Source organism: Portunus trituberculatus, chromosome 28, assembly GCF_017591435.1.
Source record: "Portunus trituberculatus isolate SZX2019 chromosome 28, ASM1759143v1, whole genome shotgun sequence".
In the NCBI taxonomy this organism is placed as follows: Eukaryota; Metazoa; Arthropoda; class Malacostraca; order Decapoda; family Portunidae; genus Portunus; species Portunus trituberculatus.
The window spans coordinates 11,691,056-11,715,934 of NC_059282.1; the positions used below are offsets into that span (position 1 = coordinate 11,691,056).

Consider the following 24,879-nt stretch of genomic DNA (forward strand, 5'->3'; position numbering starts at 1 on the left):
ACACACACACACACACACACACACACACACACACACACACACACACACACACACACACACACTCATTCAGTCACTCACGTAGATTACAGGTGTCGGGTCCCACGTTGAGCACACCTGGGCCTCAAGGATAATGGCTGGACAGGTGCAGCGCTAACAGTTGCATGGGAGGAGAGTGAACGGGGCACGCCGGTCCTTAGAGACGAAGCTCCCTCCGTCTTGTAATTGCTGGTGAACCTTAACGTAATCACGGGGGCTTTTGTGTAGCGTTGGCAGGTGAATGAGTTATACCCCTCCACCTGATGCCTACCTTCGTGACCTTGGCAAGCCTCACCCCACCCTACACCCCTCGAGTTCCCCACACATCCCCCTCAACCTCAGCTTCCCCTTTCCTCACGTCTCAAATTTCGCTTGATAGTGTTACCGTGTCTTTATTATCATCATTATTGCTGCTATTGTTATTATCCACCCCAGCGCTTTTAGTTCTGTTCCTTATCCATTGGGAGATCTCCAGAGCATGCAAGTTGGTTATCTCCTTCGTGTGATTGCGTGTGTGAGCGTGTTTCTTGTGCCGGGGGAGGGCTGTGGGGCTGGCATGACGGGAGTTGCTGGGAGGAGAGGGGGAATGTACAGGTATTCTTAGCAAGAGGGGATAGAAGGAGTGGAATGAGGAGAGGAAGAAGGGAGGAAAGGGAGTCGAGAATTTATTAGATGTGAGACTGGCATGAAGGGGAAGAAGGTGGAGAGAGAAGGAAAGGGGAGTATATAGAAATATCCCATTAAATTTCCGTCGATTGTTAGACAGACGGAATGATAAAAGAAGGAAGAGAGAAGAGATGAAAAGAAATGGAGAGGGAGACAAGATTGGAATAACAGGAAGGAGGAAAGAGCACAGGAAATAAAGAGAAACACGTCGAAATACCCAATATACATATCACCTTATATGTATTTCCATCTACCACGTAAAGAGAAGAAATGAAGAAAAGAAATGGGAAAGGGAGACAAGACTGGAATGACAGGAAAGAGGAAAGAACACAGGAAATGAAGAGAAACACGTCGAAATGCCCCATATATATCACCTTACTTGTATTTCCATCTACCATAAGGATTCCCAGTGACTCGCGTGGGAAAGAAGAAAAGAAATGGGAAAGGGAGACAAGACTGGAATGACAGGAAGGAAGAAAGAACACAGGAAATAAAGAGAAACATATTGAAATGCCCCATACATATCATCTTACTAGTATTTCCATCTACCACTTAGCATTCCCCAGTGACTCGCGTGGGAAATACCTGAGGGACAGCGTGGAGGCGTGGCGGCGGCGGCGGTGTCTGGAAAGAGAAGTGTTGTATATCCCCCTCGAACCCCCTGGCTCCTCCCTCGCCCCTCCCTATTGTTAGTACCTTGTTACGAGCCGCGCACCTTCACCCCCGCCAGAGACCAGCGACCAAGGCTGCTTTATATACCCCAGTGTGTTCACCCGAGCCAGCAAGGTTACTGTGAGGGATGTAGCGGTGAGGGATTGTCTTTGTTGAGGTGTGCTTCTGCAAGGTGTAATTAGGTGCTCAGGTGTGTGTGTGTGTGTGTGTGTGTGTGTGTGTGTGTGTGTGTGTGTGTGTGTGTGTGTGTGCCGATTCTTTCTTCTTTCTTACTTGTTCCTGCTTATTTATTCTGTTCCTGCTTCCCTTTTCTTCCTGTTTCTCCATAGCTTCCTCTCACTTGAAAAATGGAAGGGCACTGAAACACACACACACACACACACACACACACACACACACACACACACACACACACACACACATACAGTAAATTGAACATACAAAAACAAGCTCACCACATTAATTACACATAGCCTCACCGGACGTGCCTTGTAAACTGTTCAGAGAAAAGATGACGCCCTCAACACTTTACTGAGGGGGTGTCTGAGTGTCTGAGTGTCCTGGGTGAGGGTTTGAGTGACCCCTAGCATGCTCTTTCACGCTCTCCACTATTTTTCTATGCCCAGAAATGCCTGTCGCTCTTCTGCTTTTTCTGGGGAAGTGTGTCTGTGCATGTGTGTGTGTGTGTGTGTGTGTGTGTGTGTATGTAAGTGAAGGTGAGGAGGGTGTGGTGGTGGTAGTCTGTCTGAGGGTGTGGGTGTGGTAGGAATGTGGTGTGGCTGTGGCTGTGGGTGTGGTGGTGGTTGCAGGACACGCTGCAGTGGCTATGGGGCCACCCAGGTCAGCATACCTGGCGGGAGAACACACACACACACACACACACACACACACACACACACACACACACACACACACACACACACACACACACACACACACAACGGAGTCAAGAGGCTTAACAAGGCTGTCGCGTCCGTTTAACCAATCCTGAGTGTGGGCGTGGAGAGAGAGAGAGAGAGAGAGAGAGAGAGAGAGAGAGAGAGAGAGAGACCCCAGGGAATCCGGTGTGGTATAAGGAGAGCATCTGATGAGCGACGTAAACTATTAACGAACCACGCAGAGAGGATAGTAAAGGACAAGGCTTCTCCCCACCCTTCCCGCACACCTTCCCCCGTCAGCTTACCAGTATGAGCCGGTGAAAGGAGTACTGCGTGTCTTGAAGGAAAGAGAAGAGGGAAATATTTATAGCGAAGGATGCAATCAGAGAGAGAGAGAGAGAGAGAGAGAAAATTAGCCTCCAACTTCATCTTTCCCCCTCTTTATCATTCCCCCCTTCTCTTTTTCCTCCCCCCTCCCCCCCCCTCCCCGAATCATTGCAGCCAATATCACGGTGACTTTCATGTGATAATCATCCTTGTCTTGAAGGCATTATGGGTCATTATCATGTACATCAGGAGCCTCGTTGGCCAAGACCGGCTTACCCCCTGCTTCCCCTTCCCCCTCCTTCCCCAACATTCCTCCCCAACCTCCTCCATACATTATACATTTCACCCTCGCAATATCCCCAGCAGTATTTGGGGTGGGGGTTTGTTGGGGAGTGGTGGGGATGAGGTGGTGGGTGATTGTGGTGTCTTTTTATTGACCTGGGGACCCGTATGAGTGATGGTGGTGGTGGTGGTGGTGGTGATGCAGCAGCCTGACACACCTGCATACCTGGCCGTCCCTCCTCAGGTGCAACGCTGTGAGATTGAGTGTCTTTCTCTCTCTCTCTCTCTCTCTCTCTCTCTCTCTCTCTCTCTCTCTCTCTCTCTCTCTCTCTCTCTCTCTCTCTCTCTCTCACACACACACACACACACACACACACACACACACACACACACACACACACACACACACACACACGTCAGAAGAAGACTCATGTCACCAAACGATCCGGAAAATTCAGAGGACGCGACGCAGGCAGTCACAGAGAGAGAGAGAGAGAGAGAGAGAGAGAGAGAGAGAGAGTCCATTAGACAGGGCCGTGGGAGCATTAGTGAGGGTAGCGGTGGGGCGCAGTCAGCTGGAGGAGCAAGCGGGCATCACTCACCTGAGCCAAGTTTGGGCGGATCATGCAGGTATATAAGTCCCTGTCGGCGCTGGACTTGGGCGACGTTTGAGGGCGGGAAGGCTCCAGGGCGCACCTCCTCCAGTCGGGCGGTAGGCGGGTGGGGTGAGACCTAGAGGGTGTTTGGTGGTGGTGGTAGTGGTGTTGGTGGTGGTAATTAGTGGTGGTATAGTACTAGTAAGAAGAGGAAGAGGATGACGGGGAGGAAATGTTGTCCATGTTGCTATTGCTATTGTTGTTGGTGGTGGTGGAGGTTGTGGTGTTGGTGGTGGTGGTGTAGTTGTAGTAGCAGTAACATGAGCAGTAGGACGTGGAATTGATGTTGCTGTTTCTATTGTTATTGGCGTTGGTAGTGGTGGTAATATTAGTATTAGTATGAGAAGAAGGTCGAGAATGTTGCTGTTGTTGGTGGTGTTATGGTGGTGGTAGTAGTAGTAGTAGTAGTAGTAGTAGTAGTAGTAGTAGTAGTAGGAAGAGCGGGCGAGGAATTGTTGTTGTTGCTGTTGATGTTATGGTGGTGGTGGAGGTGGTAGCATTCCTAGTAGTATGAGAAGAAGTTCGGGAATGTTATTGCTGTTGTTGTTGGTGTTATGGCGGCGGTGGAGGTGGTAGTATTGATAGTAGTAGAAAGAAGAGGACGTGGAATCATTGTTACCACCACTATTGCTGTTATGGTGGTGGTGGTGGTGGTGGTAGTATTAGTATGAGAAGAAGGAGGTCGAGAATCTTGTTGGTGTTACTGTTACTGTTGTTAGTGGTGAAGGTGGTGGCGCTGTTTATATTCCTGTTGTTATACCCTTTAGATCCTTGCAGGGGGCACGTCGCGTTTTACGAGGCGGATGTCGTGCGGAGAGCAGCAACCAGACAGCACGCATGATGAGGCGGCGGCGGCGGTGGTGGTGGTGAGCAGGTGTTGTAGGTGATGATAACAATGATGCTCTCTCGTATCCTTACAACCACATGCTAGTCGAGGGTTGAATTATAACGAAAATAATACAATAGAATACGTCCTAAGTGTCTTGGGTGTCTCGGTGGAAATAAATAAGTAAGGAGAGGCTGGAGGAAATCAAGGCAAGAGAAATTATGAAGGCAGTTCTAAAGTTTAGTGTGTTATTACAGTTATCTTAGACATTACCTGACATGCCTCTTTTGAAATCAGTAAGGTCATGCAAGAGGAGAAGGAGGAGGAGGAGGAGGAGGAGGAGGAGGAGGAGGAGGAAGAGGAGGAGGAGGAGGGAGAGGAGATACAGTCATTACCGTCCTCTTCCACGCAATCCTTCCATGCACTGCGCCCACCGCCACCCACAAGGCAGCCCACGCCCCTCTCACGCCCTCAGAATGGTGGAAATCTAACGCTTTACTCCAGCAGATTAGTCTTGCTCCTTGCTGCCCCCCTTCCCCACCTGCAGCAATCCCCCTCCCCCAGAGCAGTGCAGCACACGGGCTCCCAGGTGGACTGTACCTGTGCCCACCTGCCTTCTCAAATACCACACGCCGGGCAGACAATCGAATCCAACTCTCATTTGTAGCATCAGAACCCAATCTTAACTTGAACATTTGGGATTGAACCTTTGCAAACAGGATGCGTGGGGTGAGGGAGGTGAGGGACGAAGGATGAGTGAGAGGGGAGATAATGAGGCTGGTGAGAGGAAAGAGAGAGTTGAGGGTATGAGGTAGGGAGGGAATATGAGAGTAAGGAAGAAGTGTCAGAGAGATTAAGGTGAGAGGGGGAGGAGAAGAGAAGTATGAGGGTATTGAAATCATGCAATAGGAGGGAATGTGAGAGTAAGCGGGAGATAAGGAAATTAGTGAGAGGAGGAAAGGAGAGGGTATAAGGTAGAGAGTCATGAAAAAAGGGAGGAAATGTAAGAGAAAGGGAGGAGTGTTTGGGTCTCAAGGTAAGGATGCGTATAAGGGAGAGAAGGGAGGAGGAAGGTTAATGCTGGAGTGAGGGAAGAAGGGAGGAATATAAACCTAAATTTGGAGCAGTACCAGAGAGAGAGAGAGAGAGAGAGAGAAAAAGGAAGAACTGAAGAGAAACTAAGGAAAGAAAGAAAAATAAAGTCAGTGAGAGAGAGAGAGAGAGAGAGAGAGAGAGAGAGAGAGAGAGAGAGAGAGAGAGAGAGAGAGAGGAAGAGCAGTGCCATGGGAGGTCTGTGGCATAGGGGGATGAGAGGGAAGAGAGGAGGGGAGTTCTAGGGAAGCAAGCACTGGGGAGGGGGAAGAGACGGGAGGGAGGGATTATGGTGGCGTTGGTGGTTGTGGTGTGTTCGCTCTCAAGGTCGCCGCAAAGTTCATGCGTCAAGGCCACGTGGCGTCTGACGGAGGTGCTGACGGTGCCTCCCCCTCCGTCACCCCCCTTTCAGGCACTCCAGGGACGTGACATGACAAATTTATCGTTACTGAATGATTAATATTTGCCACGTGTACACTGCTGAATGAAGTACAAGATCGTGCAGGTGTGTGTGTGTGTGTGTGTGTCTGTGTGTGTGTGTGAGTGATGATCAACAGGTGTGGTAGCAACAGGTAGCCAGGAAGTGTTGCTGATTGTTCACAGGTGTGCTTGGAGGTGAGGGAAAGGTAAGTCAGGGAAAGAAGGGAACAGAGAAGGGACAGGAGATGGGGAGGGGGGAATGAATGGGAGGAGGTTAAGGTGAGGGAAGAGAAAAAAGGTTTGGGATGAGAGAGAGAGAGAGAGAGAGAGAGAGAGAGAGAGAGAGAGAGAAATAATACCATAAGAATAGAAACCAAGGCCGTTGATAAAAGAAAGGAAGGAAACTTAGAGAGAGGGGAAGAAGATAGGAGGGGGGAGAAGTTGTGAGAGAGAGAGAGAGAGAGAGAGAGAGAGAGAGAGAGAGAGAGGGAGAGGGAGGAGTAGCACTTGGTGAGGTTGGGAGTGTTGGTTCAGCTTCAACATTCACCTGCAGATCTGAAGTGTCTCTTTTATCCATCTCTTAAGGCTTCCAGAGTGACACAGCCTGCCCCTCCCCATACCCCACTCCTCAGCCCACCACCTCTCTCCCTCCCTCACTCTTCCTCACTCTTCTCCCCAGCTTAGCCTTTCCTTCTCTTTCCTCTCACTCTCTCTTTCTCTTCCTTCCTTAGCATCACATTATCCTTGTCTTTCTATTCTTCTCCACATCTTTTTTTTTTTAGTTTTCCTTTCCCAATCTCATTTCATATTCCTCCTCCACTTCTCCTCCTCCTCCTCCTCCTCCTCCTCCTCCTCCTCCTCTCCTCATCTGCCTCGTCCTCTTCTGTTTCTTCTTGTTTTTGTTCTTGTTTTTGTTCATGTTTTCTTCTTCTTCTTCTTCTTCTTCTTCTTCTTCTTCTTCTTCTTCTCCATCCTCCTCCTCCCTATCACGTCTTCCTCGTCTTCATCCTCATAAACCTAATCCTCCCAGTTCTTCTTGTCAAGCCTTCCACCACTAGTCTCCCCTCCATAGTCTTCTCTCCCTCCTCTCTCTCCTCTCCCTCCTCCTCCTCCTCCTCCTCCTCCTCCTCCTCCTCCTCCTCCTCTTCCTCCTCTTCTCCTTCTCTCTTCTCCTTTACCAAATCTCATTCCTTAGTTTCCAGTCACCTACCTCTTTTCTCTTTCCTCTTTCAAGACTTTTTTCCTTATTTTTTTTTTCCTTTTGTTTTTAGTATCTCTATCTTTCCTTCCCTCTTCTTTCTATTTTTTTTTATCTTCCTTTCACTCACTCATTCTCTCTTTCTCTCTTCTCTTTCAAGACTTATTTTTCTTGGTTTTCCCTTTTCTTTTCTCTTGTTTCAGTACTTCTGTCTTTTCTTCTTTTTTTTTTATCTTTCTTCTTCTTTACATCTTCCTATCCTTCTTCTTTCCCTCTCTCTCTCTCTCCTCTCTTAAGCTTACAAACTCCGTCTTTTTTCTCATCCTCTCAACATTCATCTCTTTCTCATTTCCTTTCTTCCTCAACCTTTCTTACCTTATCTTTAATTGTTCTTTATCTTGCTTGCTCCTCCCTTTATTACCTCCACTATTGCTAACCTCTCTCACTTTTCTCCTATTTCCTTATCATTATAACTATTCTCTCCTCCGCCCTCCCTTATGACGCCCTTTTCTCACCAGGCAGCGCGGGGGAGGAGGAGACAAGCCGTGATAAGAATGGAAATAAGGCTGAGAAAAACGAGGAGGCTAAGGGAGGGAGAAAGGGTTAAGGAAAGCAAACATCACTAAAAAACAAGCGAAATATCTGAGCTAGAGTGAATGGGAAGGGTTGGGCAGGTAACGCAGGGCAGGTGAGGGAACGGGGAGGCGCGACAGGTGAGTCAGGGTGAGGTATGTGGAAGGAAAGGGTATGTGTTCAGAGTGAGTGTTTTGAAGGGGACACGGGCAGTCACCTTGGGGGGTCCTGCCTCACTTCTTAAAACATGTCAGCTGATCTGCCTCACCAGCCAGCCAGCTATATAGCCTCACTGTCTCAAGGGGGGAGGGTAGGAAGGAGGGCATGAAGGAGGAAAGGAGAGGAGGGAAGACAGTACGAGTTAACGAGAATGACGAAAAGGAAGGAGAATGTGCGAGAAAAGGGTAAAAGAGAGAAATAATGATAGAAGAAAAGGTAATACGAGATGAAAAGGAGAATGGAGGGGTGAAAAGAAAGGAAAAAAGGAAGAAAAGAGAAAAAGGATAATAACGAAAGGACAAAGAGGAGAAAAGCCAAGGACTGGGAGAGAGAAGGATTGAAAGAAAAGAGAAAGTGATAGAGGAGAAACAAAATAGGGAGAAAAATAGAATAACAAGAAGGAGGAAAAGAAAAAAAGTGAAAGAATGGGGAAGGAGAAAGAAAAGAGAGAAAGAGAACAAGATAGGAGGAAAAGAATAAAAAAGAAGAATGGAAGATAAATAATGAATTAAAAGGAGAAAGAAAAGTGTGAATAATCAAGTCCAGAAAGAGAACAACGAAGGAGAGAACAATAAAACCGAAAAATTTATAGAAAACGACGAAAAATTGCAAAGAACAAGAAAAAAATAATTAGAGAATGAAACTAAAGGATTCTGAAAGGGAGAAGGATAGGAAAGAGACGCAAAGAATAGGACTAAAGGACTAGAGAGGGAGAGAATGACGTGGGAGGGGGTAGGAGGAAAGAAAAGGGCGGAGGGAGGAAGGGAGGAAGAAGGAGTGGAGGAATGCAAACAGTCAGAAAGATGAGGGAAATGAGGGAGGGAGGGGGAGAGAGGAAAGCAAACATTTGGAGAGATTAACGAGAAGGAGAAAAGCAAGCAAGAAGAGGGAGAGACGAGGGAGTAAACACAGAGAGGAAGGAATGAAGCAATAGACACAGAGAGAGAGAGAGAGAGAGAGAGAGAGAGAGAGAGAGAGAGAGAGAGAGAGAGAGAGAGAGAGTAAAATGTATGTACTGGAATGAACAAATGAGTAAATAAATGAAAGAAGGAAGTAGAGAAGGGAAGTAAGTAAACAAGAAGGAAATTGCAATAAAATGAATGAATGAAGGAAGGAAGGAAGGAAGGAAAAAACAAGAAGGAAAATACTATAAAATGAAAGGAATGAATGAATGAAGGAAGGAAGGAAGCAAGAAGAAGAAAAAAGAGTTTAAAATGGAAGGAAGGAAAGAAGGAAGTAAACAGAAAGAAAAAATACAATGAAATGAAAGAGGAATGACTGAATGAATGAAGGAAGGAAGGAAGTAGAGAAGGGAAGGAAGCAAACAAGGTGAAAATTACTATGCAGTGCGTGTAGAAACGATTCCAGTGACTTGGAGAAGAGAATAGCCCTTTCCTTGCCCTCTCATCCCTCTCCTTCTCCTCCTCCTGCCCCACTCATCCCTCTCCTCTTCCTCTCTTCCTCACTCTATCCCTTGTGAGGTTTCCTTTTCTTATTTCCAGCTTTATTTTGTGTTCTGCTACTTATCCTATTTCGTGATTGTATACTCTCTCTCTCTCTCTCTCTCTCTCTCTCTCCTTCCCATCCTTCGTTTTCTTTTTATTTAACGTTTTTTACGCTATTATCATTATCCTTCTTCTTCTTCTTCTTCTTTTTTTTTTTTTTTTTTGCTATTTCATGAAGAGTCGTGCATTTTTTTTTACAAAGTCCTACAAAAATAAGGAAGAACCCCCTCAAGATTAATAAAAGAATAACACATGCCCCGTTTTCTTCGCGATATTCCGTGCTAAAAAGTCATCAAGATTGAATGAGATGCGTGTGTGTGTGTGTGTGTGTGTGTGTGTGTGTGTGTGTGTGTGTGTGTTGGTTTATGTATGAGTCTGAAGATAGATGGGATAAGAGGGAGAGAGCGAAGGAGAGTAGGAGGAGGAGGAGGAGGAGGAAGAGGAGAGAGAGGAGACGAGAGGTGTGGACAAGAAAAGTGGGAGGAGGAAGGGGGAGAAGACATGAGAGGGAGGGAGAGAATACGAGAGAGGAAATAGGTATGAACACACACACACACACACACACAGAGAGAGAGAGAGAGAGAGAGAGAGAGAGAGAGAGAGACTTTAACAGTCATTCTCTACCAAACTCTGTTTTTGTTCTTCCTTTGTGTTCTTTTAATGTTTCAGAATTGTGCAGGTGAAGGCTTCTCTTGACTAACCAATGTTCTTCCTCTTCCTCTTCCTCTTCCTCTTCCATCAGGGCGTGGCGGTGGCGGTGGCGAAGGAGGAGGCGATGCGGGAGGAGTGTGAGGTCCTTCGTCAGGATAATAAGTACTTGACCATGCAAAAACAGGAGGCCATGAGTCGCATAGACCTACTGAAGAATAAGCTGGATGAACTTATACAGAACTACGCCTCCATTGCTCCTATTATTGGTGTGTGTGTGTGTGTGTGTGTGTGTGTGTGTGTGTGTGTGTGTGTGTGTGTGTGTGTGTGTGTGTGTGTGTGTGGTAAAGATAGTGATAGCACCCTTGTCTGACTCTCTCTCTCTCTCTCTCTCTCTCTCTCTCTCTCTCTCTCTCTCTCTCTCTCTCTCTCTCTCTCTCTCTCTCTCTCTCTCTCTCTCTCTCTCTCTCTCTCTCTCTCTCCCCAGGTTACTCACCCAGCTAATCCTCTTTAGTTTCTTGCTTCTCCTGACACCTCTTCCTCAATATACTTTTTCTCATATTTATTTCTACCCTCGCAGTTCACCTTCCTTTCCCTCTTACCTTCATATCGTCAGCCGGTAATAGCAAAACGTATGTGTGTGTGTGTGTGTGTGTGTGTGTGTGTGTGTGTGTGTGTGTGTGCGCACTAAATTGAAAGAGGGAGAAGAGGATAAAGAAAGAAGAAAATAAGGAGAGAAAGGAGAAAATAATATAAGAGAGGGAAGAAACAAGGAAGGAAAGTAAATAAGCAATAGAAAAAGGAAGAAAGAAGGAAGACAAGAGAGAGAGAGAGAGAGAGAGAGAGAGAGAGAGAGAGAGAGGCCAAAATGTATATACTAGAATGAAGGGATGAATGAAAAAGGAAGAGAATAAACAAGAAGGAAGAAAAACAATAAAGAATAGAATGTAAGTATTGGATCGAATGAAGGAAGGAAGGAAGAGAGGTAATAAACAAGGAAAAAATGGAGAAGAAGGAAAACAAGAAAACAATATGAGAGAGAGAGAGAGAGTTCATTTTTAGGTATGCTTCAGTGTGGTATGGTTAGCACATGTAAGGTTAAAGAGAGCCAGTAAACACAGCTTGTAAGGCTCCTGGTATACTCAAAAGAACAGTATTAATCAAAGAAAATGGGTTTGTGATATCTGCTACATACACATCCTCTCATATCACGCGGTGGGTTTGGCTAGCACGGTCTTGTGTTCAATTATCTTTATATCTTTCTCCAGATCTTTCAGTTTCGAGACGTTTCTTAATACCGTGTCAGCTTTCCTTCGCCTTTCAGTCTCTCTTTATTTTTTTTCTATCTTTCTTGATTTCATTGACTTCTTACGGTTTTACCCTCAATAACATCTTATTAAATGCAGATATTAACATGTAACATTTCTATGCATCAAGAACATTTGTCAATGTATAGAAGTTTTTTTGAATGCGTCCTTGCGACCTAAGTAATGCATTAACTTTCCAACGTATGCTGCAACACGTCTATTAGTTTTCTTATGCAAGCTAATGTCTTTTTTTTTACCTTTTCATCAATTACTTATTCACTTAATTATGTCCTTTTCCTGTTGTTTAACCACAGACACCAAGAACAGGCTGCTGGGGGAGGTGGAGCGCCTGCAGGAGGAGCAGAAGGAGGCTAAGCAGGTGGCTCATAGTAGGAGTAACAGCAGTAATAGTAGTAATAGTATCGGAGTCATCGTAGCCTTCCTCCTCCACCATCTAATTTTTCTTCCTGCACCTTTATCTGCTGGTGAACGAGTCGCGCCATCATATACCAAAGATTAAGATGTGTGGACATGTTCAATTACCACAAATGGAAGATTACGTCGATGTCAACAATTTATCCAATGCTTATCATAGAGAGAGAGAGAGAGAGAGAGAGAGAGAGAGAGAGAGAGAGAGAGAGAGAGAGAGAGAGGTGGAAGACTCCTTGCTTCAACTTCGGTCTTGCTCCACCATGCTCCATAACACAGCGTTTATAAATAGTAGTAGTAGTAGCAGTAGTAGTGGTAGTAGCAGTAGTAGTGGTAGTAGTAGTAACACACCTTCCCCCATTCACATACACATGCACATACGCACGCACACACCTGTCCTTAGTGCACATCTGTATACTGTAGCAGACACTGTGGTATATCCCGCCCTTGTGTTTGTTTCTGCCTTGTAATCCTGTAGAAAAATCCTCCTTCTGACATTCAAAACCTGATCTCACACTTTGTCACTTCCCCTAGAGGCACGCCAGAGAGGTGGAGCTGCTGAAGAAGGAGATGGAGGAGTCGCAGGCGGAGGACGAGCGGAGACTGGAGGAGGCGGTGCAGGAGGAGAAGAACAAAGGTATGCAGACCTAAACATTTACACCTGCTTGGAGTGTCACCTGTCCTCACCTTGATTACCTTGTGTTGTTTCCTTCGCAGCTCTGAAGGCGGCGGAGGAGGCGGTGGCGGCGCTGCAGCAGAAGGAGGAAGAGCTGAAGGCGTTGAGGGAGGAACTGCAGGAGGAACAACGCAAACATGAAAAAATCTTGGCGGAGGAGAAGGAAAAGGTGAGAGAGAGAGAGAGAGAGAGAGAGAGAGAGAGAGAGAGAGAGAGAGAGAGAGAGAGTACAAAATTGACATCAGCATTTATCTCTTAAGGTCCCGTCACTTCACCGCCTCCTGTGAGTCACCATTAGAGTGTCACCATTGTTAGGTTTCCCTCATTCAGAAACTCACGAACTCACATACAGGGATTTTTTCATGTAGATTTTGCCAGATTTACTAATATATTGGACCTAACCCTGACCATTTTATTTATTTACCCATAATGCATTTTGTTGTGGTTAATGATATATGAAATAATCTAAACTAATGGCTAGAACTCCCTGCCTGCTTTTTTTTTTTTTTTTTTTTTTTTTATTTATTTATTTATTTTTTGTATATGACTCAAATTATTTCCTAGAGTGAGTTTCAGGACACCAGTTTTGCAGAATCCTTTTAGCGCTCTTCATTACGAACGGGTATCTTCAGTGGCCAATTTTTTTTTTCTTTTTTTTTATATTTGTAACCTTAGCCAGAGCCTCTAGTATGTGAAAAGTTAGAATTTAATGTAATGAAGCTATAGTCTTTATATGATGCTAAATCTACTCTCTCTCTCTCTCTCTCTCTCTCTCTCTCTCTCTCTCTCTCTCTCTCTCTCTCTCTCTCTCACACACACACACACACACACACACACACACACACACACACACACACACACACACACACACACACACACACACACACACACACACACACACACCTGTCCCGGACCCCCACGGCTACCTGTTATGGATGCATCTCTCCGGGACATGCCTACCTGCCTGCCTGCCTGCCGTGACGCCCTTTCCACCTTTCCCTTCCCGCCGCAGCTGCACGAGGAACAGGAGCAGCTGCGTGGTCGCCTGGCGCAGCTGCAGAAGACCATCAACTCACGCCAGCTGGCAGACCTCGATCTCTTCGCCAGCGTGAGTCTTAGTTCTTTGCTGCCTTGCTGTTCTTACTTGCCTTATCTGCTTGCTTGCTTACTTTCTGACTTGTGTGCTTGCTTGCTCACTCACTCACTCACTCACTGATTCACTCACTCACTTCCTTGCTGATTTGGTTGTCTATTAGTTCCATTCTTCTTTCTCTTTTTATGATCATATACTTACTTTCTTATTTGCTTACTTGTCTATATTCATACTGGTTTTACTTCCTTGCCGGTTTACTTAAGCAGTGAACTCTTTTTTCCCGCCTTTGATTTCACTCTTGACACTTTTCTTATTATTTTATTATTTATCGGGTCTTGCTTGTATTTTAATTCAAGTCAAATCATAATAATTGCTTCCTATGAGGTTGATTGTGATAAGCTTTCATCACGTTCCTCCTCTTAGTTATTTCTTACATTATAGTTCCTGTTCCAATTGGTGGTTTTTGCTTCGATAGGGAAAAAAATAGTTATTGATAGATTTTACCGAGTGTTATCCTCAAATAAAAGGAAAATATCAGGAATTTTTATCATTTGTGTTCTTGGTTCAAAGGAAATAGTTTGTCTGAATGTCGCCCTCCTCAGGTGAATAGAGAGGAAATGTTATGTTACCTTTGTTTTTGTTCCTGCTTCTGAGGGAAAAGTATTTGATGGTGGAGATTGTTGCCTAGTGGTTGCTGCTTCTGCTTCTGCTGCTGCTGCGGTGGTGGTGGTGGTGGTGGTGGTGGTGGTGGTGGTGGAATGATGAATGATGAAGGTTTGTCTCTGCAATGGCGTTTCCTTTTTCCTGTTGTATTTTTATCTTCTTTCCTTATTTTCAAGCTCTTTTCCTTGTTGTTATTGTTGTTGTTGCTGTTGTTGTTATTGTTATTGTTATTCTTCGTCTTGTTCTTGTTCTTTTTTTCTTCTTCTTCTTCTTCTTCTTCTTCTTCTTCTTCTTCTTCTTTTAATCTTGTTCATCTTGTTCTTGCTCTTGTACTTTTCTTCTTCTCGATCTTGTTCTTCTTGTTCTTGTTCTTATTCTTCTTGTTCTTGTTCTTCCTGCTCTTGTTCTCTTGTTGCTGTTGATATTCTTTTTGTTCTTGTTCTTATTCTTGTTCTTTTCCTCGGCAAACAAAAGACTAATGTCGGAAAATGGCCGCTATTTCAGTTGGTGGTTTTAGGTAAAAAAAATAAAGGAAAAAAAAAATCGTAACAGAACTCGTTGTCTGAATATCATCTCAAGGAAATGAATAGAAAAACAAATCATAAAAACAAAAACTATCATTCACGTTTTTGCTTTAGACTAGAGAAAACAGGATTTGATTCTATAAGTTATTACCTCGATGCTGCTGTCTTCATTTGCATCACGGAGCAGATACCGAGGTCCTTGTTTATGCTGTAATCTCACCTGTAAGAGAGGCATCACCGGAAATTAATTACCCTGTCACACCTGAATAACCTGCTACCTCTTGCTCCTTGAACGTAACCACCTGATGAACGATCCCTGCAGCCGACAACCACTAACCACTAACCACTACCTGCCTGAGAAACATCCGCTGCAACACGTCCTCTGTTATTTACAAAGCCCACTGATTGAACCCTAACCTCCTTTGGACACTGGCTTAAATCATGTTACATTATTCTCATTGTTGTAGCTTTTTTTCCTCTTAATGCGCCATGAAGAGTATCAAACGCTCTTTTTTCGTGAGTTAATGAGTTCCTTCACCTTTCACCACCCCTTGTAGCTATTGAAATATTATCGCGCTTCCTCTTCCGCCCCGTTATTGATGAGTTCCGTGTGTTAGCGCCTTCTCTGCATCGTGAACACTTAATTGTCCACGCTGCATGCACGCTCTACGCACCACACCTCGCCTTGCCTCGCCTTGCCTCGCCTGCCTCGCCTTGCCATCAACAGCAGCAAAGTCATCATTACCTCGCCTTACGAACTCCTTCAAATATTTGTTGCCTATTCGAAGTCTTGAATATAATCTCACTTTACAAACACAATCTGCCAATTGACTTAATGAACAGTCCAGCTACTAACTCACTTCACGAACACTCCAGCTTCCACATAACTTTACGAACACTCCAGCTGCCACATCACTTTACGAACACTCCAGCTGCCACATCGCTTTACGAATACTGCAGCGGCTAACTCACCTTATGAACACTGAAGCTATCATCTCACTTTACGAACACTCCAGCTATCACGTCACTTTACGAACATTCTCGCTGCTAACGCACGTGACGAACACCTTGGGTTAGGAACATTACCAAAACAAATATGGAATCAGTTTTTTGTGTCCTTCCCTTACAGAAGCTGCAGGAGCATCGCCTCGAGTTCCAGGAAAAACTGAAGGAGAAAGACGCCCAGCTGACGGAGGCACGGGAGGAGCTGCAGGCGGCCCGAGAGACCCTTCGGCACCAGCAGCTCCTGAATGTAGTGAGGGGCGTCACCACCACCACGCACGCACGCCCCGCCAACGCCATCCACGCCTCTAGCTACCCCTGCCTCCTCTCCATTGCTAGGTGGTGGTAATAATGATACAGGTGAGGGATTGGTGTTTCCTTCTCTCTCTCTCTCTCTCTCTCTCTCTCTCTCTCTCTCTCTCTCTCTCTCTCTCTCTCTCTCTCTCTCTCTCTCTCTCTCTCTCTCTCTCTCTCTCTCTCTCTCTCTCTCTCTCTCTCTCTCTCTCTCTCTCTCTCTCTCTCTCTCTGATTCAAATGCTCTTTGTTTTATGCAATTTCAATTTAGCTCAATTTGCCTTCGTTGCCTCTAAGCCTGTGATGTTTGTTCCTTCACGTGAACAACTGTAGACCATTTAACTGTGCAGGAATGTCACTGCAGTAGTCACGGCAAAGTTTGAACCAGTCCACCGCTCGTCTTGCTGCCAGTGGTTGGAAATCTTACTCTCAACTCGCACTTCGCCCATTAATGAAGCTGAGAGAAGGCCGTAACAGTCACTCCCAACACTGTCTCCTTTAAACACAAGCGATGCAAACCAATGACAAAAACAGTCTTAATAAAAAGATAAAATAAAAGAGCGTTAATTGTCACGCTAAAAAAAAAAAAGAAAAGTAAAGAATAACAGGAAAAAGCGATTCATGTGTGTTTGTTAATGCCGAGTGACTTCCTTCAGGAGTGGGAGGTGACATCACTGACGTGGACGTGGGCTGTGAATCAGAACCTGGCGTTAAGAAGATCAAAGTCTCCCATAACCGCACTCAACCCACCCCATCCCGTCCCCCTCCATCCAGGACCCCTACCCTACCCTCACCACCCACCACACTCGCGACGCCCACCATCACCTCCAGGGCGTCGCCTCTCAGAACGCCCACGCCTGCCTCGCGCCCACAACGCTCGGCGACACACCTCACCAAACGTGTACTGTACTCCGGCAAGTCCTTCCTCATGGATGAGCCGCGGCGGTAATCTTTTTTCTTCCCTCCACGACCTATTCTCTCTCTCTCTCTCTCTCTCTCTCTCTCTCTCTCTCTCTCTCTCTCTCTCTCTCTGATAATTCAAATGCTCCTTTGTTTTGTGTAATTTCAATTTAGCTCAATTTGCCTTCGTTGCCTTAAAGACAACGAAGGCAAAGCAACTGTAGTCACGGCAAAGTTTGAACCAGTCCACCGCTCGTCTTGCTGCCAGTGGTTGGAAATATTCTCAACTCGCACTCGCCTTAATGAAGCTGAGAGAGGGCCGTACCAAGCACTCCCAACACTGCCTCGGCCTCTTTTAAGCACAAAGGAAGCAAACCAATGACAAAGTAAAATAAAACAAGGCCACTAATTGCCACTCCTTGAATAAAAGAAAGTAAAGGATGTGTAGACAGAACCGATTAAGGAATGTTTGATAATTACAAATGACTTCCTTCAGGAGTGGGGAGTGACGTGGACGTGGGCTGTGAATCAGAACCTGTCATTAAGAAGATCAAAACCGCCCATAACACTATACAGACACCCAGAACATCCACTCTTCCCACACCACCCACCACACTCCCGGCGCTCACCACCACGCCCGCCTCGCACCCACAGCTGCCCGCACACCTCAGCAAACGTGTGCTGCTCTCCTGCGAGTCCTTCCTAATGAAAGAGGTGCGGCTGTGTCTAAGTCCTTTGTATTCTCTATATTTCTCTCGTGAAGGAGAATAACTTGCTTCTTTCTTGTCTTTTCTTCAGTGGTTATATTTCTTGTTACAAAGAGGATGTTTACTTAAGAACCAGAATTACTTGCTGTTCTTCTTCAGTGTTTATATTTCTCGTTACATAGGGACGCTTATTTATGAAGGAGAATAACTTGCTTCTTTCTTGTCTTTTCTTCAGTTACAAAGAGGACACTTACTTATGTCCTGTATGCTTCTCCTGTTTTTTTTTTTTTTTTTCTGGAAAAGAGGATAAGAAATTTACATTTATTGGCATTTTCATTTTTTAGTAAAAGTTGTGTTTCCTCCACTAACAGTAATCACAACAACTTGTTACACCTGCACTGGTTTCCGTGTGTTTGTTAAGTTGTGACATGAATTTGTTGCAATGATGATGAATTGTTCCACGAGTCCCTTTTGATCTGTGTGTGGAAGGTGACCGAGAGCAGCCTGGCCAGCGTGCACACCTACACAGCCTGGCCAGCGTGCACACCTACACAGCCTGGCCAGCGTGCACACCTACACAGCCTGGCCAGCGTGCACACATAGCCTGGCCACCGTGCACACCTACACAGCCTGGCCAGCGTGCACAGCGTGCACACCACCAGCCTGGCCAGCGTGCACACAGCCTGGCCAGCGTGCACACCTACACAGCCTGGCCAGCGTGCACACCTAGCCTGGCCACCGTGCACACACAGCCTGGCCAGCGTGCACACCACAGCCTGGCCAGCGTGCACACCACACAGCCTGGCCAGCGTGCACCTACACAGCCTGGCCAGCGTGCACACCTACATAGCCTGGCCACCGTGCACACCTACATAGCCTGGCCAGCGTGCACACCTACACAGCCTGGCCAGCGTGCACACCTACACAGCCTGGCCAGCGTGCACACCTACACAGCCTGGCCAGTGTGCACACCTACACAGCCTGGCCAGCGTGCACACCTACACAGCCTGGCCAGCGTGCACACCTGCACAGCCTGGCCAGCCGTGCACACCTACACAACAATCAGCCTTATGTTATAAATGGAAAGGAATCATTTCACTCTCCTCGGTGTTGACAAAGTACAAAAACGTGTTTATTTTATCCCTGTTAATTTTATCAAAATACAAAATATTGGTTACATTCTGAACTTTTTTTCTAAGTACAAAATAGTTTTTTTTTTTTTGGTTCACTTAGTATTACCAAAGTACAAAATATAGTTAATTTTGCTCCCCACTGCCTTATGTCAAGGTACAAAATAGAGTTTTTTTATTTCCCCATCTGTTCAGTATTGGCTAAGTACAAAATAAGGTTCATTTTTACCTCACTCATTGTTGCCTGAGTGGAGAAGAGTGTACGTGCATTCTTCACCCACTCGATTTACAGTCAGCATTGCAGTATAGGATATGTATCACTGCCTCATCGTGTAGCTATGCCCATAAAGACACTTTTGTATAGAATCTGTATCACTGCACCTTCCCTTCATTAAGTCTACATACAAGATAATATAAAATCAATTACAGAAATACAGCAATAACTAAACAAATGAATTAGTGAATTAGTCAAGAAAGAAAGTTACAAAATACAATGGTAAGTAACGAAGTATCTTATGCTGTCAACAGGAATACAAAAAAATTAGTGTATTACAGCATTACATTACAAATCTTTAAGCTAAGAATCCTCACATACACTCGTCACATCGTCACTCAACACAGTCACAACACTCACACCAAATCTTGTAACACCTCTTCTAATACAGCATAAATATCACCACACACTTAATATTCCACCAACATAATGAATACAACTTTCACCAACACTACCAACACACCAAATCTTGTAACACACTATATTCCACCAACATATTGAATACAACTTTCACCAACACTGCCAACCATTAGAATACTATCACACTTCTTCCTCCTCTTAAATGAGTTCTGTCCTCTTGAGTGTCACGCCCTTATCTTGCCAGCCCCAGCAGGAGTAAGAGGAGTAGGAGGCAGAAGGGGCTGAAGGAAGGGAGGGACGAGGAGGAGTCCGGTCTTTCAGTTAATAGCGTCACCTGGGAAAGAATTTTGTGTATAGTAGATGTTTATAGCACTGTTCGTCTCGGTTCACGTCCAGTGGTGTGAGACTTAAGAGTTTATAGAGTGGTAATGGTTACTTCAGAAGACCTCCATTAATTTTCAAAGGTACCATTCGAAACTACACACGTTTTTATTCTATTTATTCATTTATTTATTATTATTTTTTTTTTACGATTCCAGTGAGAGATTAACACGAATTCTACATTGTTAATAGGAAAAACACTCTTGAAAACCCAGCCAGTCACCTATATGGCCTGTAAAATGGTCTTAGTGAGAGAGCAGAGTGAATCAGAATGCGGGCCACTCAGGTACTGTAAGGCACTCACCACAACAGGCGGGGCGGCCTCCACCTTGAGCTCCTCCTCCTCTGGGCTGACCGGCACCTGGCACTGGTAACTCCCCGCATCCGCCGCAGAGACACCATCGATCTGGGGATGGAGGGATATTAATATTGTTATTGTTATTATTATCATTAGTGTCATTATTATTATCATTGTTGTTGTTGTTATTATTATTATTATTATTATTATTATTATTATTATTATTATTGTAGTTATTCATCATTACGATTACTACTACTTTTCTACTACCACCACCACCACCACTACTACTACTACTACTACTACTACTACTACTACTACTACTTCTATAGTTATATGGACAGCTGAGTAGTGAAGGTGGTAGATAGATCTGAGATGTACCCGGGAATACATTATTTCTCTGAACATTTCGACTATAACGCCTTCCTCAGAGATTCATCTATACCGCCTTCACTACTACTACACCACCATGCACTTCTGTTGCTGCTGCTGTAATGACTAGTGAGTTCATCATTACAATACGACGACATATGAGGAGAATCCATGGAAATAAATATTGGATGCAGAAAAAATCGATCACTGGGATAATTAATGTAAGTCTTCTTGGTTAGTATATCACGGTACCCCCATACGCACCTCTGTCTGTCATTCTATATGCATTTACAGTCATCTACTCATTTTCTAACCAGTTTTCATAAGAGATTCGACCAGTATGGATCCTTACAAGAGAGAGGGAGGGGTCGACGGAAAGCACTCTATTTTTTATCTCACTAACTATATAAACCACTAGTATCTTTAACATTAATTACTGTTTACTCAGATTCTTCCTTCCGTATTATAGTAATCGATATTTTTCAACAGCAAATCTATCAAAACTCATAATTGTCTTGCTTTATCCATCATTGATCACGCGAGGGCCAAGTGACCAATCAGAGAGGCGAACTTCAGCTTGGGATATCAATCAGCCAATCAGAAGACGATATTTGCACGAGAGGGTTCCATACACAGGGCGAATTACTGCCCGAGGCCTCAGTTGTTAGTCAAGCTTGAGTAGTGATAGTGCCGCGTCCTCAAGGTGATGTGAGTACTCCTGCCTAGTTTGTTAGTGTTTCATTGACAGATTAATGTGCTGCGTTTATATTTTTGTGCGTTCGAGTGTCTTAGTCAAGGAGGTTATTGGTTCGAAATAGTGAAGCATGTGTTATTTCTCTCTATTTAGTTAGTTATCGGCGTGTCATCTCCCACCTGACGAAGGGTGTGTGTTTCTATGAATCTCCACACACCTGATCTGCCACACCTGGTTAACTATCTTACACACCTCTCCCCACCACAATCACCAGCCTTCCTCCTTCCTTCCCAATTCCTCCTTCACTTCCCCATCTAGCCATTCTTCTCCTCCTCCTCCTCCTCCTCCTTCTCCTCCTCCACCTCAAATATTTCTTTACTAGTATTTATATTATCATCTATTCTGATCTCTCCTCTCCTCCTTCCTCCAGTATTCCTCTTTCCTCCTCTTATCTCAGTAACTTCTCTACACTTCCTCCCCTCACCCTTCCCTCCCACCACCACTGCCATCACTCCCTCCACCTCCTCCTCTACCTCCCATCATCCTTTCTCCGCTACCACCACCACTACCTCTTCCTCCTCCTCCTCTTCCTTCAGTACTACTTTTCAACTATAGTGTTTCTCTTGTTATTGACTCCTCTCTCTCCTCTCTTCCTCTGCGGTTCACATCGAGATTCACACACTGGCAATGCTAAGTGATGAATGTGAAAGCGAAGAGAACTACACATTCTTGAAATTTATTTTTATTTAAGCCCTTCAGTACCGTCTCGCGTTTTCATATTCATTCTGGTTACTATTCGGCGATCGTACACATCTTCAGAAACTTATGTTGGGATTGAAATAGTGAAGGCTCTGACCACTAATCTTCTTACCTTCACAAACCCTTCCTAATGTCAGTATAATCGTCTAATCACACCCAAAACTCAAGGTAAAACTGCGTCCCAGTCCTGAAGGGGTTAATAATGAAGGCAATCAAAACCGAACATAATTGTATCTTGTCAACCTATTGTCACCTAAACGAACTTAAACATATAATGAAATATTCGTAACTTAGTCTATGTAAACCTGATTTATCCAAACTTAAGTAGACTTATCCTAATCTCACCTAAACAAACACCAAACCAAGAAAACCTCTTATCTCGTTACAAAACTCCCTGTTTCTATTCGAGGGAGTGAAGGGGACATCGAACATGCTTGTAATGGTTACTAGATACACCCCAGTGATTCATTTCCCGTGCTATTAATGTATGTTCGTCGCGTCCGGCCTGGCGTGGGTGCGGCAAGCTCTCTGGGTGACGCGGCTTACTAATGGACCTGATCTTTCCACGCCTCACAAAGGTTATTATACTCAAGAGAAAGGAAGCGTCAACTTTGAGATAAATTAAGAAATATTGTTTTCAGAAAGGAGGGAGAGTATATGTACACACTCGTGACGTGATCATACTAATTAACATTTTTATCTCCTCTTTCTTCCCGTCAGACAAAGGGTTATTATCCACCTACCAGAAATGGAAGGTCAGTTTAAGGTTGTTAGGAAATATGTCTCTACAAAAATTAATATGAATAACCACTGGTGTTGGTCATAATGGTTAGATGTCTTTTTTTTCACGTTAGACAAAGACTCGTTATATATTTCTGGAAAGGTCAGCTTAAGGTCACACTAGGAACTACGGCTCCAGGAATTTGTGAGCGTATCGATATTGCGTAAAGCTTCATCAGAATACTTAAATAAGGCCTTGAATGTATAAAAAATATGCACTAATGACTTAAAGAAACTATAATATTTCTCCATACACTAATTCTAGTAACACCAGTGCCATGTTTCAGTGAGTCGAAGAATTGTCAGTGCCAGCTTTGAGGAAGGATACTGAGGGAATATCACTACCAAATTAAAGTGACATCAAGATATTAGTGACAGTGACATGAGGGTAATTTCAGTGCCCTGAGGTGATGAATAAACCAATGTCAGTGCTCGTGCCAGTGATAGTACGAAGATACAATTAGTGACAGATTGCAGTGATTCAAAGGTAACAGTGCAATGGCCAGTGACACCTGCAAGAGTGACACGAAATAATGAGAGCCAGAGCCAAATTTCAGTGCCACGAAGATGACCTCAGTGCCACATTTCATTATCTCAAGCTCAGAGCAACAAACAGTGCCAAATGCCAGTGTTGTTACTGGAAGTGTCACGATGATCCAGTGACCCTTATGCCCTTATGAGCTCCTATGTGTGGTGCATAGATCGCCCTGCACTGCCTCCCTGCCTTACATGTTACCAAGTACCCATTGAGGACATAATACGAGAGCCAAATGCCAGTGTTGTTATTGTTGTGTCGCGATAATCCAGTGACCCTTATGCCCTTATGAGCTGGTTCTGGTGATGGATTAGCAATATTTCTAGTTGATCATAAGGAGAAACTGTCTTGAAAACCCTGCTAGTTGTCTATGGGGACCTGAAAATTTGTCGTTGTGAAAGAGCAAGGCGTTTCTGAATATGGCCGCCTATGTGTGGTGCATAGATCGCCCTGCACTGCCTCCCTTCTTCACGTATTACCGAGGACTCACCATCGCCACCATGCAGCCAGTGACGCATCGTGACGCCAGGATGTGAGTATTGAGTTGTTTTTCTCTTGCTGTTTGTGTTGTGATGGCTCGCTTGTTTGTGTTGTGTTGTGGTGGTTTATTTATTTTATTTTATTTTTTTGTTTATAATTCATATTGCTGTTATTTTTCTTTTTGCTCAGTTGTTGTCGTTATTTCTTCATCTTCTTCTTCTTCTTCTTCTTCTTCTTCTCATTATCACCATCGTCTTCTTCTCATCATCATCATCATCATCTTCGTCTTCTTCTCTTCTTGTTCTTCTTATTCTTGTTCTTCCTCTTCTTATCATCATCATCATCATCATCATCATCATCATCATCATCATCATCATTATTATTATTATTATTATTATTATTATTATTATTATTATTATTATTACTACTATTATTCTTATTATTATCATCATTATTATTATCATTCTATTACTATTATTTATTATCATTTTCTCCTTCTTTTATTATTATCATCATCATTAACATCATGACGTGGATATTCTGTGCATTTTCTGTATTGCCAGACCCCGACAGGCACAAGCCCCATCTGTCAAGCAACCTGGTGGCTATCTATGTATCATCTTCATGTGTCACGTACACCTTCATATTACTCAGTTTTTTTTTACTATTTTCTTTTCATCTCAGTAATCTGTTTCGGAGGGGGAAAATCAAGGACAGCGATGACTAATGGCTCAGAGTATTACATCTCGATCACAATCTTTTAATCTTTTTATCTATCTATTCGTTTCTATATTTACGAGTTTTCGTGAAGTGTTTTCTTTGTTATTGTCGAGCGGGAAGGAAGGAAGAGGCTGGGATGGGTTGTATGGGAGAGGGAGGGAGTGCTGTGCTGTTAAGTAATCCAGGATGACATGAGAAACAACACCACCGAATGAAGACTTGAAAACAGGGAGAAAAGGAGCATAAAATTTGTAGAGAGAGAGAGGGAGAGACAGACAGACAGACAGACACAGACAGAGAGAGAGAGAGAGAGAGAGATGACAGGTGAACTTTTATAAGCATGCGAACCGTTCCACTGCATTGATACTGACGAGGCAAAATTTCTGAAGGCGTGCGAGTGCGTGCGTGTGTGAGAGCGGCAGTGACATCATGGCTAGTGGGTGATGAATGAGGTGCCATTAAGGACAGCGCTGGTGGAGAGGTCAGTAGGTGAGAGAGGGATA

General features: G+C 44.4%; 2 protein-coding genes across 5 annotated transcripts in view; one reads left to right on the forward strand and one right to left on the reverse strand.

Moving 5' to 3' along the window:
* LOC123510186 (trichohyalin-like) overlaps positions 1-18,052 on the forward strand; it is a 25,060-nt gene extending 7,008 nt beyond the window's left edge. The window contains exons 2-8 of the mRNA XM_045265068.1: positions 10,093-10,267; positions 11,620-11,684; positions 12,269-12,371; positions 12,452-12,579; positions 13,423-13,518; positions 15,820-16,052; positions 16,643-18,052. Of these exons, the coding sequence (XP_045121003.1) occupies positions 10,126-10,267; positions 11,620-11,684; positions 12,269-12,371; positions 12,452-12,579; positions 13,423-13,518; positions 15,820-16,041 (756 nt within the window). The 5' untranslated portion in view covers positions 10,093-10,125 and the 3' untranslated portion in view covers positions 16,042-16,052; positions 16,643-18,052. The remainder of the gene's footprint in view (positions 1-10,092; positions 10,268-11,619; positions 11,685-12,268; positions 12,372-12,451; positions 12,580-13,422; positions 13,519-15,819; positions 16,053-16,642) is intronic.
* A 649-nt stretch (positions 18,053-18,701) lies between these two features.
* LOC123510187 (lachesin-like) overlaps positions 18,702-24,879 on the reverse strand; it is a 61,840-nt gene continuing 55,662 nt past the window's right edge. For all 4 annotated transcript variants that reach the window (XM_045265069.1, XM_045265071.1, XM_045265070.1 and 1 more), the window contains 2 exons: positions 20,043-20,144; positions 18,702-19,691 (listed from right to left, as the gene is read on the reverse strand). In XM_045265069.1, coding sequence (XP_045121004.1) covers positions 19,590-19,691; positions 20,043-20,144 — 204 coding nt within the window. In that variant the 3' untranslated portion in view covers positions 18,702-19,589. The remainder of the gene's footprint in view (positions 19,692-20,042; positions 20,145-24,879) is intronic.